The sequence below is a fragment of the Geotrypetes seraphini genome, chromosome 5 (assembly GCF_902459505.1).
Source record: "Geotrypetes seraphini chromosome 5, aGeoSer1.1, whole genome shotgun sequence".
In the NCBI taxonomy this organism is placed as follows: Eukaryota; Metazoa; Chordata; class Amphibia; order Gymnophiona; family Dermophiidae; genus Geotrypetes; species Geotrypetes seraphini.
Window position 1 is genome coordinate 182,199,972 of NC_047088.1, and position 17,398 is coordinate 182,217,369.

General features: G+C 42.5%; 1 protein-coding gene across 2 annotated transcripts; it reads right to left on the reverse strand.

Moving 5' to 3' along the window:
* Positions 1 to 1,989: 1,989 nt before the first annotated feature.
* LOC117361499 lies at positions 1,990 to 6,996 on the reverse strand. 2 transcript variants are annotated; one of them, XM_033946922.1, is made up of 4 exons: positions 4,709 to 6,996; positions 4,341 to 4,433; positions 4,131 to 4,199; positions 1,990 to 4,034 (listed from the first exon to the last, which is right to left on the reverse strand). In XM_033946922.1, the coding sequence occupies exon 4, from the start codon at positions 4,014 to 4,016 to the stop codon at positions 2,634 to 2,636; it is 1,383 nt and encodes a 460-aa protein (XP_033802813.1). In that variant the 5' UTR covers positions 4,017 to 4,034; positions 4,131 to 4,199; positions 4,341 to 4,433; positions 4,709 to 6,996; the 3' UTR covers positions 1,990 to 2,633. The 2 variants fall into 2 exon arrangements, with proteins under 2 accessions (XP_033802813.1, XP_033802814.1); XM_033946923.1 differs by lacking the exon at positions 4,341 to 4,433.
* Positions 6,997 to 17,398: the final 10,402 nt, after the last annotated feature.

Below are 17,398 nucleotides of genomic sequence, written 5' to 3' on the forward strand. Positions count from 1 at the left end.
CAACTTTGGCCTAAAAAATATTGCCACTATCATCTTGAGGCTGGGACATTAGATCATCTTTTATTGTATTGTCCATATATATTATTAGTTTAGAAATCAATGTTGCCTCAAATAAATAGGATGAAGGACAATCCAGTAGCCTTGACTTATTATTGTATTATGGCAAATTATGTATTTAATTATGTCGGAATAAATATGATTTCAGGAAATGTTATTCATGTTTTAATCTTACATCAAGTGTTAAAAAAAAAAACAAATTTTAATTTAAATGCAGCACTTGCAATTCTTTCTAACACTTAATTGTTTCCATTGTGTCCTTACGTGTTACTTAGTTGGATAGTACAATACAAATTTACATTTAATGGCATAGTTATTAATGTCATACTAACATAAAGAAACAACAAAATGTTTTAAACATTGGTAAATGTTTATTAAAATATTGCATATGTGATAAACATGTAATACACATATGTTCAAATGCAGTGTCAACAACACAAAATCTTTCAGTTCACCATTCATGATCTTTTATGTACAACATACTGAATTATATCTTTATTCGTTTTAAATCATAAACAAGTGTGCAATAATATATCCATTAAAGGTGGCACAGCAGTTAAACATCAGTGACAGTGAGTAAGGATGTGGTTATAGCAGTGAAAAAACATCAGGAGCAAATTAACAGACAGTTTAAGTGAAACAGTAGAAACAACAGTCTGGACCACCAAAAGGAGTGGGGGACATAGACAATTTAAAGTGTATCATCTGTTCATGCACCATGTGTGGAAATCACACATTTTGCTATACGACCTTTGAAAAAGAAAGACCATACACACCCTTCAAATTAAATGAGCAACAGTGGGAGAGAGTGAGATATTGGCAGAGCAGTTAACCAACATCTGTGGAGTGAGAGCAACAGTTGGCAGAGCAGTTAACCAACAGTAGTGGGAGAGAGAGATATTGGCAGAGCAGTTAACCAACATCTGTGGAGTGAGAGCAACAGTTGGCAGAGCAGTTAACCAACAGTAGTGGGAGAGAGAGATATTGGCAGAGCAGTTAACCAACATCTGTGGAGTGAGAGCAACAGTTGGCAGAGCAGTTAACCAACAGTAGTGGGAGAGAGAGATATTGGCAGAGCAGTTAACCAACATCTGTGGAGTGAGAGCAACAGTTGGCAGAGCAGTTAACCAACAGTAGTGGGAGAGAGAGATATTGGCAGAGCAGTTAACCAACATCTGTGGAGTGAGAGCAACAGTTGGCAGAGCAGTTAACCAACAGTAGTGGGAGAGAGAGATATTGGCAGAGCAGTTAACCAACATCTGTGGAGTGAGAGCAACAGTTGGCAGAGCAGTTAACCAACAGTAGTGGGAGAGAGAGATATTGGCAGAGCAGTTAACCAACATCTGTGGAGTGAGAGCAACAGTTGGCAGAGCAGTTAACCAACAGTAGTGGGAGAGTGAGATATTGGCAGAGCAGTGGTTTCAGAGACAGCACCTGACTGACATTTTGCTGGGGGGGGACTCTGCTTCTGGGTCCTGCAAAGGCCAACACCTGACTGCCATCATCACGTTTGCACCCTTGTCAACCCATTCTGGGTCCTGCAAAGGCCAACACATGACTGCCACCATCAGGTTTGCACCCCTGTCAACCCATTCTGGTTCCTCATCTTTTTCTGAATCTCATGGCTTCAGAGACAGCACCTGACTGACATTCTGCTGGGGGGGGGGGACTCTGCTTCTGGGTCCTGCAAAGGCCAACACCTGACTGCCATCATCACGTTTGCACCCTTGTCAACCCATTCTGGGTCCTGCAAAGGCCAACACATGACTGCCACCATCAGGTTTGCACCCCTGTCAACCCATTCTGGGTCCTCATCTTTTTCTGAATCTCATGGCTTCAGAGACAGCACCTGACTGACATTCTGCTGGGGGGGGGGACTCTGCTTCTGGGTCCTGCAAAGGCCAACACCTGACTGCCACCATCACGTTTGCACCCTTGTCAACCCATTCTGGGTCCTGCAAAGGCCAACACATGACTGCCACCATCAGGTTTGCACCCCTGTCAACCCATTCTGGGTCCTCGTCTTTTTCTGAATCTCATGACAGCACCTGACTGACATTTCTGCTTATGTACTTTCTAGGCCACCAAAAACAAGGGAGGAAATGTACAATTTCAAGTTTTTCAAATTTTCCTTAACACAGACGCTTTCCCTGAAGCCGCTCCATCCAAGACACCATCTGACCTTCCCTACGTGAAGGAAAAAGCCTTTGAACACCACCCACAACACCTTGAAAATGTCAAAGCGAGTACAGTATGCTTGAGTGGGTTACCTTGCTCGGCATAAAAAACCTTCACGCTTGGCACATGTCAGAGCAGTGGATACTAGGATAGGTAGGGGTCAGAGGAGGGCTTCAGAGAAACTCCTGGGGGAGAGATCCTGAGCACAACAGTTTGCAGGCCTGTAGCTTTCGGGCCACCAAAAGGAGAGGGGGACATAGACATTTCAAAGTGTCTCTCCTGTTCCTGCAGCATATGTGCTTGGGAGACCATATGGACATGTCAAAGCAAATTTCAAATCTCAAAGTGCACACAATTGTAGCATAGCAACAGGAAAACCTGAACTTCAACATCAAACTCTACAGTTCCAGATTATGTGCTATACCACGGAGATATTGAAAGAGAGGTGTTTGACCATATGTTGGCAGCAGCGTTGTTAGTCTTTGCGTCACTCTCACATACGTGCTCTTACTGCTGGGTGGTGCGCGGTTACCAGCCTGGAATCGAGCAAGCAACTGTTCTGTGTGATCTTGCTCACGCTGTATATGTTCAAGGAGTTTAAAGATGGTTGGATGGTGGCATGCAACAGAGGATTGAAATGCATGGTGCCAACCTTCAACGGAATTATTGGTCCGAGGCAGTCCATCTTCCACACGGGAGCGCATATTCCACAGAGGAATAGGAAAAGGTGGCACCCGTCTCCCATTTGGCCGCAATCTCCCGATGTAATTGTCTTCCCAATAGTCATACACCAGGGTCAGTTCATCTGGTCGACTCTCCTCCAAGGTCTGGAAACACTCAGCAACATCATCCACAGGAACAAAACTTAATGCTAACAGCATTTTGGTGAACATTCTTACTCTCTCCTCATCTCTATAGCTGGCGGTCAGTCCCTCATGTTGAATTCTGCGCCACAATGATTGACCCAGATGGAACAGGCAGCCAGAAACTGTAGCATTGGGAAATACAGTGCGGGCAGCTTGCAGACTTGCTCTCTCAAAGTCCATCAAGATTGTCAATGGTGCCAACGTGTTTCTGGTTTCCAGCAGTTTCCTCAACACACGTTCATAGTCCTCCTCCCTTTTACTGTTCAACAACACGTAGACCATGGGAAGTGCACGATTGTCTACAAATGCATGGATGGTAAAGACTTGGACAAACAAATGGGGGGCAACTTTGAATGTCCCATCCATGAACCAATGTCCATGTTGCTCCAACACCTCAAGATTAGATTCTGTAGTGAAAATGAATATGCGTCTTTCATCATTTTCACCTGAATCCCACAACAGTAATTGTTCACCACGTGTGCTTCTTTGTAGCGGCTCAGGAATTTGTATGTCTCTTATGCACCTGGGATTACCCATTGCTAGATGGCCTGCATTTCTCTTTCTATTAACTGTTCTCTGCATGGAGGTGTATGCAGGCAATAATGTAGCTGCTTCTAAACTTGTCCCAGCTGTTGTGCCATGAATGATCTGACGTGGCCTTTCAACCGTAGCCACAGCTCTTTCACGTATGTCTCCCATCATTCGATCAGCTTCAATTCTAGCATTGTTGGGTGCATGCACATGCGCCGTTATCTCAACAGAAGATCCATCAACGAGCCTCTTTCTTCTTCCCACACAGTCACGGCGCACACACCTCCAGGACGTGGATCCGTCTGCCATCACTCGGTCACGCCGATATCGATAGCCCTCATTAACCCAGTGCTCTCTCCCACGCTGTGAAGTTATTACTTCCATGTCTATGTCAAATCACTCCTGAAACCATACAATTAATAACATTATCCTATTTTGACTTGCAATTGATATACAATTGCCTATATCATGAATGCACTACTCAAAAGAACATCATACCTGTAAGACTGGAAGTATATCGATGAAACCCTCAGGAACTGTAGTCGACCTTCAACCCTGAACCAGTACCTGCAAGAATTATAACATGCATGTAAACTTAATGTTCACCCCCCACCAATCTCCAGCACACAAAAAAACATGCAAAGGTCAAATAGGTGAGGTTAGGCCATACATATGTAGAGTTTAGTGCTATGGCACAACACCATATACCTGCAAGGGTGCGATTCCTGTCAGCAAAACACTGAAGATGTCTGTCCTCTGTTGACTGTGGTGTCTTGATTGTAGTCTGTTGATTGTAGTCACCTTCAGTAGTAGATTAGATAAGGTTATTATATACATAGGACATACAAATCCCTATATGTAAAGTTCAGTGCTATGGCACAACACCATATACCTGCAAGGGTGCGATTCCTGTCAGCAAAACACTGAAGATGTGTGTCCTCTGTTGATCGTGGTCTCTTGAATGTCCTCTGTTGATTGTAGTCACCTTCAGTAGTAGATTAGATAAGGTTATTATATACATAGGACATACAAATCCCTATATGTAAAGTTCAGTGCTATGGCACAACACCATATACCTGCAAGGGTGCGATTCCTGTCAGCAAAACACTGAAGATGTGTGTCCTCTGTTGATCGTGGTCTCTTGAATGTCCTCTGTTGATTGTAGTCACCTTCAGTAGTAGATTAGATAAGGTTATTATATACATAGGACATACAAATCCCTATACCTCTGTACTTACGTTGCCTCCAAGATTGAACTTCTAGACAACACTAGGGTTTCAGCAAATTCATATCCCTCAGCACATGACTGCAAGACTAAAATTTATAAGGTTAGCACATAGATATAACAAACAACACCCACTATGTCTGTACTTACCTTTGCAATCATACCTGTAATAGTTAAAATCTGGCTTGCCAACCATCATGGATTAAGAACGTCATTATACCTAATCGCAGACAGAAGGAAGGCAGAGAGGCCCAAAACAAGGACCCACAACAATTGTATACAATCACCCTCACTACACACCCAAGGCTAAAAGTGTACCCCAATAAGCCCTACCATCAGACTATTTATCCTATCCTATTGTTCCAATTTAGCAAAACCAAAAAATGAAGCTATGCATATACCTGTAAATGTGAATATCCTCTTATGTATGATACCTGCAAAAGAAAATGGTACCCAATGCCTTTATAAAACTATAAACCGTGAGCACACTCGGTTTTTTAAAAAATCTTTATTCATTTTAAATGACACATCATGTGTACAAGAATCAAAACATTAAAATGAAATACATCACATGTCAATCAAGTACCTCCCTTCCCAACCCACTTCCCCACTCTTACTTTTCCCAATATGAATGATAATAGTATAATTTAGACACCCTCCCAACAATAAGACAGTGTATCTTTAAATAGAAAATAGTGTATATTCATTACAGTAAGATGTTAATGTCTCCCTTTTTTATTGTTACTGTTCTTTCCATTTTGATAATGTGACATAATGAATTGTACCCAAAACTAGATACTTTAAAATTATTACTTATATGTTGAATGGTGACTCCTGTGCTGATATTTTCCTTTTTTTTTTCTCATGCACTTACCCAATAATATTGCATCATTACATCATGATACAATCCTCAAATTAAACATATTCAGATACTAGTGTTGCTGGCATAAGAGTTTTTACCTCATGCCAACAAGTTTTTTTAGATATTTATTACTTTTAAAATCTATAACTCCATCCAATTATGCTTCCAATTAATATCCATCATCACATTATACATAATCTTAATACCATACCTCAACCTTCTCGCTCTTTTAACATGCGGGAAAACTAAGCGCAAGACGGGGTGTCCTTAAAAATCCGCGTTCCGTGCCCCTTTTCAGGTCCCTGCCCCTGACAGGGCTGGATGAGAAGGTTCATAGACAACGGCGCGAAAGACGAAAGCCAATTTAAGGCAAGGCGCGCCGCCGCACCGCACCAAATTACAGTTTTTAGGGGCTCCGATGGGGGGTTTTGTTCGGGAACCCCCTTCTGTTTACTTAATAGACATCGCGCCGGCGTTATCGGGGGTTTGGGGGTCGTAACCCTCCACATTATAGTAAAGTGGGGGGTTCTCCCCCCCTCGCCCTCCGTCGGAGCCCTAAAAACGGTCATTTAGAGCGGCGCGGCTTGCGCGCAATCGTCTATGAACCCGTCGGAGCCCTAAAAACAGTAATTTAGAAAGGCGCGGCGTCGCGCGCTACGCTCAATAGGGTGGGCACGCCTTTGACCCGGCGCGCCGGCGCGCTTTTGACCCGGCACCGTATGGGAATTTAACTCTGACGGATCCTAGCATGGGGAAGGGAAAGCATTAGGATCCTTCAGAGTTAAATTATCATACAACTCTGTCAGAGCCAGAGACTAAATGTGGCAGGGACCCGAAAAGTGGCGCAGAACGCGGATTTTTAAGGACCTGTGCGTTTAGATACGGGACCAAATCGCGGTTCATAGACAATTGCGCGTAAATATAAACTGGTTCATAGACAATTGCGCGCAAGACAAGATTTTTAAGGACCTGTGCGTTTAGATACGGGACCAAATCGCGGTTCATAGACAATACGGGACCAAATCGCGGTTCATAGACAATTGCGCGTAAATATCACTGGTTCATAGACAATTGCGCGCAATACAAGAACTGAAAATGTAAATATCAACATACCTATATAAACTTGAGGATCAATTGCGCTGAGTTTTATGATCGCGATTGTCTTGCGCGCAATTGTCTATGAACCATACCCCCCCTCCCTTTTCTTGCGCGTGAAGCGTAAATATAAACATACCTGTAAATGAAGAAATGTGGACGTTCGCTCTCACCAGAGGCGAGATAAATCCGCGCAAGACAAATATTCGTTATAGATCAAGTACCAGCAAAACCAGATCTTTACCTATAACGGACACGGTCAGGCAGCGAAAGGAAGGCGGGAAAGGAAGGAGGACATATATAATGTAGAAACGTAACCATAGTAACGAAAATGCATTCACGTGACTTGTATTTAAATGCTGTTCGGAGAATATATATCATGAGATAACGTAACCATGGTAACGAAAATGCATTCACGTGATTTATGTTGAAAACGCAAAGAGTCAACGTTGACGTGATGACGTGTTCGGAGAATATATATCATGAGATAACGTAACCATGGTAACGAAAATGCATTCACGTGATTTATGTTGAAAACGCAAAGAGTCAACGTTGACGTGATGACGTGTTCACGTGCTGTACGTGCGCGTGTCCTCCGATGGTCAAGCGGCCTCTAGTGGCGCGCTCAGTTGTCTTGCGCTGAGTTGTCTTGCGCTGAGTTGTCTTGCGCTCAATTGTCTTGCGCGGAGTTGTCGCTGCGCTGAATTGTCTTGCGCGGAGTTGTCGCTGCGCTGAATTGTCTTGCGCGCAATTGTCTTTGCGCTTATTTGTCTGCGCGCGATTGTCTGCGCGCGATTGTCTTGCGCGTTTTTGACCTGTCACCGAGATGTACAGTGTCAGCATCTATGAGACAAACATGGGGTTTTTTGTTGCATAGAAGTTTTTGGACCTTGTTAGATTACAAAAATGAGATAGTTCTAAGTTAAATAGATGCTGGCACTGTCATCTCGATATAGGAACACTGGATCATCTGCTCTTCTTTTGTCCCTTGATACTTAAATTTTGGCAATCCATTTGGAGTCAAATCAATAGAATACTGAAAGCTTCAGTGGCATTGACATATGATACAGTGCTGTTTGGCATGTTATTGAGGGCCAAGAGTCCAGTAACATCATGTAATAATAGACTACTTTTCATCATGATGGGAGTTGCCATGCAGCTCATTTTTAAAAAATTGGGACAGATTGAACTACAGTTTTTGGTGGGAATCCTTGTGCCAAACTTATAAATTTGAACACATGAGTGCAATACAATTGGGACATTATAAGAAATTCAAGGAGGTTTGGGACCCATTGACAAAATTTTGTAAAGATTGATTTTTAGTTTTAGCCTTTTGATTATACATGTCCAGGATGGGTGGGTGGGTGGGAGGGGAGGGGGGATATGCCTTAAATTTATTATTTGATCTCACTTTTGTTTGTCTTGATCATTGGTGTTACTCTTGATTGTCTTTATGCTGTATGAAAGGGTGGGTGGGGGGGAAGAGATATGTATTTATTATATCATTATATCATTTGATGGAATTAAGTGCTGTTTATTTGTACATTGTTTGATAATATGTTGCACTTGATGTTAGTTTTTAAAATGAATAAAGATTTAAAATAAAAAAATAAACCATAAAGTTATATTGCTTTGTCACCCTCTGATCATTCATCTCTCCCTGTTTCTCATCCTCTCATCCTTACCTTTTTCCCCGTGAGATTGTCATTGGAATGCTTTTGGGTTTCATGTATACATTTTGATATCTGTCATCATTTGCTCATTTATGACCTGAAACATAGGCACCGGCTCTGTAGGGTACCTGGGCCCCTCCAATATTTTTAGAATATATGTTAATAAATTTGGAGCAGAAATCTCTGCTGCAAGGCAGCAATGGAAGGCAAGAAGGAACTGTTCCTGTACTGCAGTTACTGATCCTGCCTCCCGCTGTAGCCTATTGATTGGACTATCTAACCAATGGCTGCAGAAGGAAGAGAGAGCTTTTTTGCAGCATATGAGGTATTGGATGGCTGTGTCTGACTGATGGGCTTCAGGGGATGCAGGGAACTCCTGCAGTCTAGGATAGAGGCACTTCAGGGCCGATTCTACAAATGGTGCTTTAAGTTAGGTGGCGGTAGGCATTGTACTGCCATCTAACTTAAGTGACCTGCTTCCTTAAAACCTACTTAAAAGCCCATTTAAAACAAAAATATAGCCATCAACCTGCACCACCCAAAATGGCACCATAATCACAGCTAGGAGGTGCCAATGGCCGAAGTAGGTCTGGCCAATGCTGGACATGCCATTAGGCACCTCGGTAGAGGTGATTCATGTGAAAAGGTAGGCACCAGAAATGTAGGTGTACATTTCCAGTGCCTATCTTTCACGTAAGTCATGATTCTGCAAACAGTGCCATCACGTGATTGACACACAATCAGTGGCGCTTTTGACAGTGGCCACCAATAGCGGCATCATTTGCAGAATCTGGCTCTTCATGCCTGCAACTGACAATAGGGAAGGGGAGAGCAACATTTAGATACTAAGAAAAAGAAATGAGATTGTGTGCCATAACTTTATTGACACGACAATTTTACATGTGTTGCTACTATGATATGTTTGTTGATTAAGGTGAAAAGACAGAGAAGTACTGGGAGAGGAATAGAGGGAAAGGGACTTGTATACTGCCTTTTTTTAGTTTTGCAACCACATTCAAAGTGGTTTACATAAGGTACTTCAAGCATTTTCCCTCTGTCCTAGTGGGTTCACAATCTATGTAGTGTACCTAGGGTAGCGGAGGATTAGGTGACTTGCCTAGGCAGTGGCATACCTAGCATATGTGACACCCTCCCCATCTATATGAAAAATATGATTTTTAGTAACAATCCACATATCGCACAACAAGAGTGTACCTATGAAAAGGCAGTATTTTAAACACTGCAGTGAGCATTAGAACACCAACACATACATTGTAAAACTAAACAAGCCAGATCCTGTACAGTCAATTGATTCTGTACAGTCGATGCTATCAGAAAGCCATGTCCCTTTCATACACACAGACAGATACACCCTCGCCCAATATGGAATAATCACAAACTAAAAATAGAAATATGTAGACAAAAGTTAAACTGAACCGCCAAGAAACCAGACTCTGCATAGAATGCAACACTACAACACCACACAAACAGTAATACATGTCCTCTAATACTGTGCAAAATATAAAGACAGTAGATGTAAATTTGAAAAAACTGATACATAACAATCACCACTTTACAAATTAACAAATAAAAATAAAACAAATAATGAGAAATAAGAAAATACCATTTTATTGGACTAATCCCCATAAGCTCGGTTCCCATCCCCGCAAACCACCTGATTCCATCCACACAAGCCTTGAATTGTTTTATATTGAACTTATTATATTAAAGTATAAAAAGAAACAATATTCTGTACAATTGTCAATTTATAAATCAGCGTCTTCTCCCCACTCTCTCTTCCCCATTTCCCTTCAGCGTCCTCAGCCCATTCTCCACTTTCCTTCAGCGCACGCACATAAAAACAAGCAAGTAATTTTATATCATTTTCATTCTATTCATTCATAGAAATTAAAGTCTAAATAATGCCAGTCACATAACAAAACATGATTTTACAAAAATAATTCCCTGCACAGTCAAGCCTGCGAGGATTACCAGATGTCTTTCAGCAGCTCCCCTCCATTCCTTCCCCTTACCTTCGTGGCCAAGTCAAAATAATCTACCAACAATAAAATTTTAAAAACACAAAGCACACTGTACGCAGAGAAAATGTTAATTATCATTTATATTCCGCAGGTTTTCAAAGAGGTCAAGGCAGATGACTTTATGCAATGTCACCTCAGTAACAACTATACAAAAATAGACAAATATACCCCCTCCCTTTTTACTAAATCGCGATAGCGTTTTTTAGCACAGGGAGCTGTGCTGAATGCCCCACGCTGCTCTCAACGCTCATAGGCTCCCTGCGCTAAAAATCACTATTGCAGTTTAGTAAAAAGGGGCCATAGTGCAAAATATAGACAGCATATATAAATTCTCAAAACGGACACATTTTGATCACTAAATTGAAAATAAAATCATTTTTCCTACCTTTGTTTGGTAATTTTATCAGTCTCTGGTTGCACTTTATTCTTCTGACTGTACATCCAATATTTCTTCCCTTCTTTCAGCCTCCTGTATGCTTTCTCTCCTCCAGACCTCATTCCCTCCCCCAACTTTTTCTTTCTTTCATCCTGCCCCCTTCTTTCTTTCTCCATGCCCCCTTTCTTTCTCTCTGTCTGTCTTTCTTTCTCTCTGTGCCCCATTTTTTCTTTTTCTTTGTTTCACCCTGCCCCCTTTCTTTCTGGCTCCCTATCCCCCCCATTTCTTTCTTTCTCCCTCCCCTCCCCTATGCCACCGCCATTGGGAAAATGCTGCCACCGCCACTGGGGAATAGGCTGCCACTGCCGCCATCGGGAACAGGCCAGCTCCGAATTCGCCCTGCTTCTCTTCCATGCGGGGCCGACCAACTCTCGCTGCCCAACGTCAATTCTAACGTCGGAGAGGACGTTCCGGGCCAGCCAGGCAGTGATTGGCTGGCCCAGAACGTCCTCTCCGATGTCACAATTGATGTCGGGTGGCGAGAGTTGGTCGGCCCTGCAGGGAAGAAAAGAAGGGAGAACTCAGCCGGCTTGTTCCTGATGACAGCAGTGGAAGTCTTTCCCCGGCGGCAGCCTATTCCCCGGTGGGTGGCCAGCTGTGCACCCTCTTGGGGTGTGCACCCGGGGCAGACCGCCCCCCCATCCCCTCTTGGTACGCCACTGTGCCTAAGGTCACAAAGAGCAGCACAGGGTTTAAACCCACAACCTGAGGGTGCTGATGCTGTAGCTCTAACCACTGTGTCACACTCTCCTCCAGGAGTTAGGAAGGGATGAAGGAGTTTGAAAGAGGTTATTGGCTGGGAGAGAGAATGTTTCTGTAAGGAACTGAAGGTGGCAGAAAGCAGCTGTAAGAGAAGGGGAACTGGATGATGAGGACATGATACCGTAGTTCAGAGTAGAGCTGTGGGGAGAGAAATAGAGGGAACTAGGAAGGGATGAAGAACTGAAAAGGGTTACTAGCAGGGGAAGATAATTCTGCTGCAAAGTGATGGAAGAGATTGAAAGGAGTTGTAAGGGAAATAGAGGCTGGTTGATGGGGGATAAGCTGAGAGTGGAGCTGTAGAGAGAGAAATAGGAAGAGGCAAGTGAATCAAAAGAGGCTGCTGCCTAGGAGAGAGAATTCTACTGTGAAAGGCTAGAAGAAACAGATAGGAGATGAAAGGGGAAGAGAGACCAGGTGATGGGGACAAAGGTTGGGAGTGAAGTAGTTGAGAGAGAATTCTGCTGAGAAGAGGCAGACAGAAGCTGTATGTGGAAGGGAAGGTTTGATGGGAGCAGGCTGAGAGTTGAACTATAGGGAGAAGAATAGGGAAGGAGTTATTGCCTTGGGGAAAGAATACTGTTGTGAAAGCTGGAAGAAATAGAAAGGAACTATAAGGGGGAGAAGGTCTGAGTGATTGGGACAAGCACTGGAAGTGGAGCTTTAGAGAGAGGAATAGAGGTTACTGGCAGGGAGAGAGAATTCTACTGTAAAGGGCTGGAAGAGGCAGAAACTGAAAGTAGTACATAAGAATTCCCATACTGGGACAGACCGCAGGTCCTTTAAGCTCAGTACTGTATCCTGTTTCCAACAGTAGCCAACCCAGGTCCCAAGTACCTAACTAGATCCCAAGTAGTAAAACAGATTTTATGCTGCTTATCCTAGGAATAAGCAGTGGATTTCCCCAAGTAGAAGAGAGGTTGAGTTATGGGGTCAGAGGCTGGGAATGAAGTTGTGGGAAGGAATAGAATGAATGGGTGAAGGGAATTGAAAGGGGTTATTGGTTAGGAGAGAAAACATTGCTTTAAAGAGCTAAAAGTGTTTGGAAGCTCTAAGGGAGAGGCTAAGTGATGGGGACAGCAACTGGGAGTGCAGATGTGTGAGCAGAGAAGAAACAGACAGTGAGGGTGAGAGGAACTCAGGCCCCGAAGCTTAAGGTTTCAACAACACAATATTAAATACCATGTTGGAAGCAATTTTTTTTTTTTTTTACTAATGATGCTCAACACAGTAGCATGCAAATTATATGCATGCTATTCATGTGGTATTTAACCCTTTATTTGACATTGTTGCTTAGAAACAACATGCGTCTTCTATGGCTCTTATGGAAGATCTGCATCTCCAAATGCTTGTTACTTGGCACTGTTGCTTGAGTTCAACATCAAGTTATGTAAAGCAGCCTTTTTCACCAGCTGCCAATTAAAGGTTAAACTAACTGATCCTATATAGCAGGGGTAGGGAACTCATGAATATGCATGAGATCTATTTGCATGCACTGCTTTCAATGCATATTCATTGGGGAAATCCTGAAAACCTGACTGGAATACAGCTCTTGAGGACCGGAGTTCCTTACCCCTGCTATATAGCTATAGCTGAGAAGCTATTAATAATATACAATGCCTATAGCTTCTAACTAGTATTTTCATTAATAGATCACCAAATTAGTATTGTTCTCTACAAGGGCCGTTTGATTGAAATTCATTTTATAGTTCTTTTGGGACCTAATTGAAAATTATTTTGTTGTAGAAATGCCTTCCTGAAGCAGCCGGAGAGATGAAACAACGTTATGTCGAAAAGCTTTTCAAATTGAGATGGGAATTGTTAAAGATTTTCTGAAGACTTCTTGAGTTGAAAAATACTGAAATCAAGTCCTTTGAAAAGATAAGTCTATGAATTTCATTTATTGGATAAAGAATATTGTATTATTAATGAACAGTGCCCTTAGTGAGGGCAAGTGTGTCAAATACAATGGAATGATACTTTTTGGGCTCCTATGTGGAATAATTGTTATAAAATCTCAGGTATGACTGTTGATTGGAAGATTTGGAAAGAGGCTGGGGTTTGGCAAATTCAACAACGTTTTAGCGCATGTAGGAAATTACCACGCGCAATGCTTCTAGAACTAACGCCAGCTCAATGCTGGCATTAAGGTCTAGCGCGCAGGGCAATGTAGCACACGCTATTCCACGTGTTAAAGCCCTAGCACACCTTAGCAAAAGGAGTCCTAAGATATAATGAGGATTGGGCTTTGTTTTGTGATCTAGTTCATAAATATGATTTACCTGAAAATCAACAATATAGATGAATCCAACTTTAACATTGTATTAAGTCGGCTCATGTACAACACAAGTTAAAAGTTGGTGTACCAGATTGTATTACTTTATGCTCTTCTCTGCTCATATGAGCGTCGGAGCAGTTACTACTGCTGCCGGCGCTAAAATTCGCACTATGCGTTCGTAAAAGAGGGGGTTAGTCATGGTAATTATTAGATTAATTCTTTTTCATTAGAAAGATTCTTCCAAGCTGGATTATAATAATTGGTGGAATATGGTGTGTTTATATGCAAAATATGAAAAAATCCTTGCAGTTAAGTATGGCAATTTGAGGAGATATAATAAAATTTGGGAATCTTTGCTTAACTATTGTAATTAAATTATTTTGGGATTGTTTATATGATTCTAATACAGCATCTCACGACCAATGTTTAGTTTTAATTGTATTAACTTTGACCATTTGACTGTGTATATTATGTATTTTTGAAAAATTTAATAAATATGTATGGAATAAAAAGAATATTATATTATGAGAAGAAGAATTTATAAGATGCTGTGCTGAAATAGTGTTTATGGGGTTTTGAAAAAGAAAAATACAGAACAATGAAGATGTGCACTGGATTTACATTGATCTATGTCTGGATCAGAAAACTTTACAATACTATTTTGGTGATTTATTGATGAAAATACTAGTTAGAAGCTATAGGCATTCTATATTACTATTCATGCAGATAAGCACCAGTAAAAGAGGGAAGGAACTGTGCCTAGTGCCTGCTCAGAAGTGAAATCGCTAGGCACAGCTTATTAAAAAGAAAAGACCCCATCCATCCCTCCCTCCTACAGTTCTCCCCCAGCCATCCACTGCATCCCTTTCCCCCCTCCCGCCAAGTTCCTCAACATCAAAAAAACATCTGGTGGTCCAGTGGGTCTTCCGCCGCCCGGCCTAATGCCCTGGGACTCCCACCACCACCACCCTGTACTTTTTTTTTGTAGAAAAGTTTGGCAGGAGGGATTACTACTTCTTTCTGCCTTGGGCCTGCCTCTACACAATGGTGGGCCTTCCCCTTCCTGGTGCATTTTGTATGTTTATGTTTTCTATTATTTTTAACATCAAAATAACTCTTGTGACAATAAAAACTAAAAAAAAATGCAATAGATATCACATATATATAAATGCCCTTTGGACTGGAGACCTGTTCCATCTGAGATTTTCTAGCTCTTAGAAAGGCTTTCTGATTTGGGGTCATTTCCGCAATAAACAAAAGTTGCAAGTCTAAATTACTGTAAGATTTGTACAAAAAGGTACTACTGCTGCCACCTACTGACACTTTCATTTCCTGCAACAAAATAGAAGACTCAAGACACTGTAACTGGGGTTACGGTAATTCTGCTTCTGTAATTCAGAAGCAGTTTGTAGGCTATACCAGTGGCTCCATGTGGCCCCAGGGCTGTATTTGGTTCCTGAAGTCCTCCATTGCAGCCCTCAAACAGCTGGCTGAAATGCTCTTCAATTCCTGTAAATGCATTAATTTCCATCTTGCCCTCTTGATAAAGTAACTGCCAACAATCTCTTCAATGTGTTAGCTGTCCCATTTATGAAATTTGCTATTGTTGACAATTCAAAATAGTTTTTAAAATATATCTTTGAAGTGTTATAGAATCAATATTATTATTAAATTTAATGTTTAATACTCAGTCTGATCAAGCAGGTCAAGGCGGTTTACAAAATTAGTAATATATGTAAGGTTGAATTCTTTTGATGGCCCTCAGAGCTTTCTTATATTCATACTGTGGCCCTTTATGTGAAAAAAATGGAGACCACTGGGGCTATACCAAGCTTGATCAGGCTTTTGAACAGTGCTTTTATCTGGCTGTATGTGTGACACTGAATATAATATGGCTTTTCCCTTTGTGTAAACTACCACAACAGAATGCTTTCTTCTACTCTTTCTCACCTGAAAAGCTGAATTTTCTCCCCAGTCCCAAATCTATGAATGACTACAACAGGTTTCTCCTCCAGAATCTGCCTGTACTTTGCACCATCTATCTTTCCTTCAGTCTTCACAAACCTCACAGTCTCCATTGCTGCAAAGCATCCACACAATATAATATTGCTATTCCCATGTAGAAAATGAGAAAATGTGTTAGCAGGTTAATGTGTTTTGTTTTATGCCACATGCAGGTGCATAGCTACCATTGAGCAAGTCCAGCAAAATGCCCAGGGCCACCCAGTGGCAGCGGCCACCTGCAGTTGAACCTTCCCTTCCACGCACCTCCCCACTCCCACACTCAGCTACTTACCTGCCTACCAGGTCTTTCACAGTTACAACGTCATAGCATTAAAATCTACCTCTCTGGCTGGTGGGACTTATCTTCTGCCATGTCCTGCCATCCTGTGGGTGGGATGCAGCAGAGGGAACGGTCCTCCTTGCTAGAGATACAGTCTTTAGCATTATCTCTGACACTGTAGCTATGGAGTACCCAGTGGGTGAGTAAGTAGCTGAGTGCAGGGGCTGGGGAGGTGCTGGTATGGGCCATCTTGGTCCTCCTATCCAGGGCCCACTGAGTCCCAGCTATGTCATTGGCCACATTACTTGTTTAGTATTGAGACTGTAAAGTAGAGGTCTGCATGGGAACGGAGTTCGCAGGAATCCCCCCCTAACCCACGGGACTCCCACGAGGACCCCCCTCTGGACCACGGGAATCCCACAGGGATGGAAGGCTTTGGAAGCAGGGTTCATCCATATAATATAATGGACACGTCAGCCTTAGTAAAAGAGGGGGTTTATAAGTTAATTACCTGAACAGAAAACAAAAAAAGGGTTCCACCAAAGAGATTCCACAAGGAAAACAGTAGCACAAATACAAAAGAAACTGTGGAATTGATGATCCTGTCAGAAGTAATTGCTGCTTTTTATAGGGACGGGAGGGGATGGAGGTAATTCCTTGTGGGGACGGGTGGGAACCGAGAGGATCCTGGCGGGGACGGGTGGGGACCGAGAGGATCCTGGCGGGGACGGGTGGGGACGGAAAGGATCCTGGCGGGGACGGGCGGGATTTCTGTCCCTGTGCAACTCTCTACTGTAAAGTTCTACTTGGTCTGATCAGACCACAAAACCTTTTCCCACATACATGGGCCTCCTTTTACTGCGATAGCAGTTTCTAGCGCAGGGAGCCGCGCTGAATGGCCCGTGCTGCTCCCGACGCTCATTGAGTTCCTATGAGCATCAGGAGCAGCGCGGGCCATTCAGAGTGGCTCCCTAGGCTAGAAACTGCTTTCGCAGTTTCGTAAAAGAGGGGGATAGTTTCCCTTGTGTCTCTTTGCAAAAGATATGCAGCACATCACATGGCTTTTTCTGAGCAATAACCTCCTTCTTGCCACATTCCCATACAAGCTGTGT

Bases quoted from the DNA above. Each gene is read 5' to 3' on its own strand.
- LOC117361499 (XM_033946923.1), bottom strand. From the start codon at position 4,016: ATGGAAGTAATAACTTCACAGCGTGGGAGAGAGCACTGGGTTAATGAG.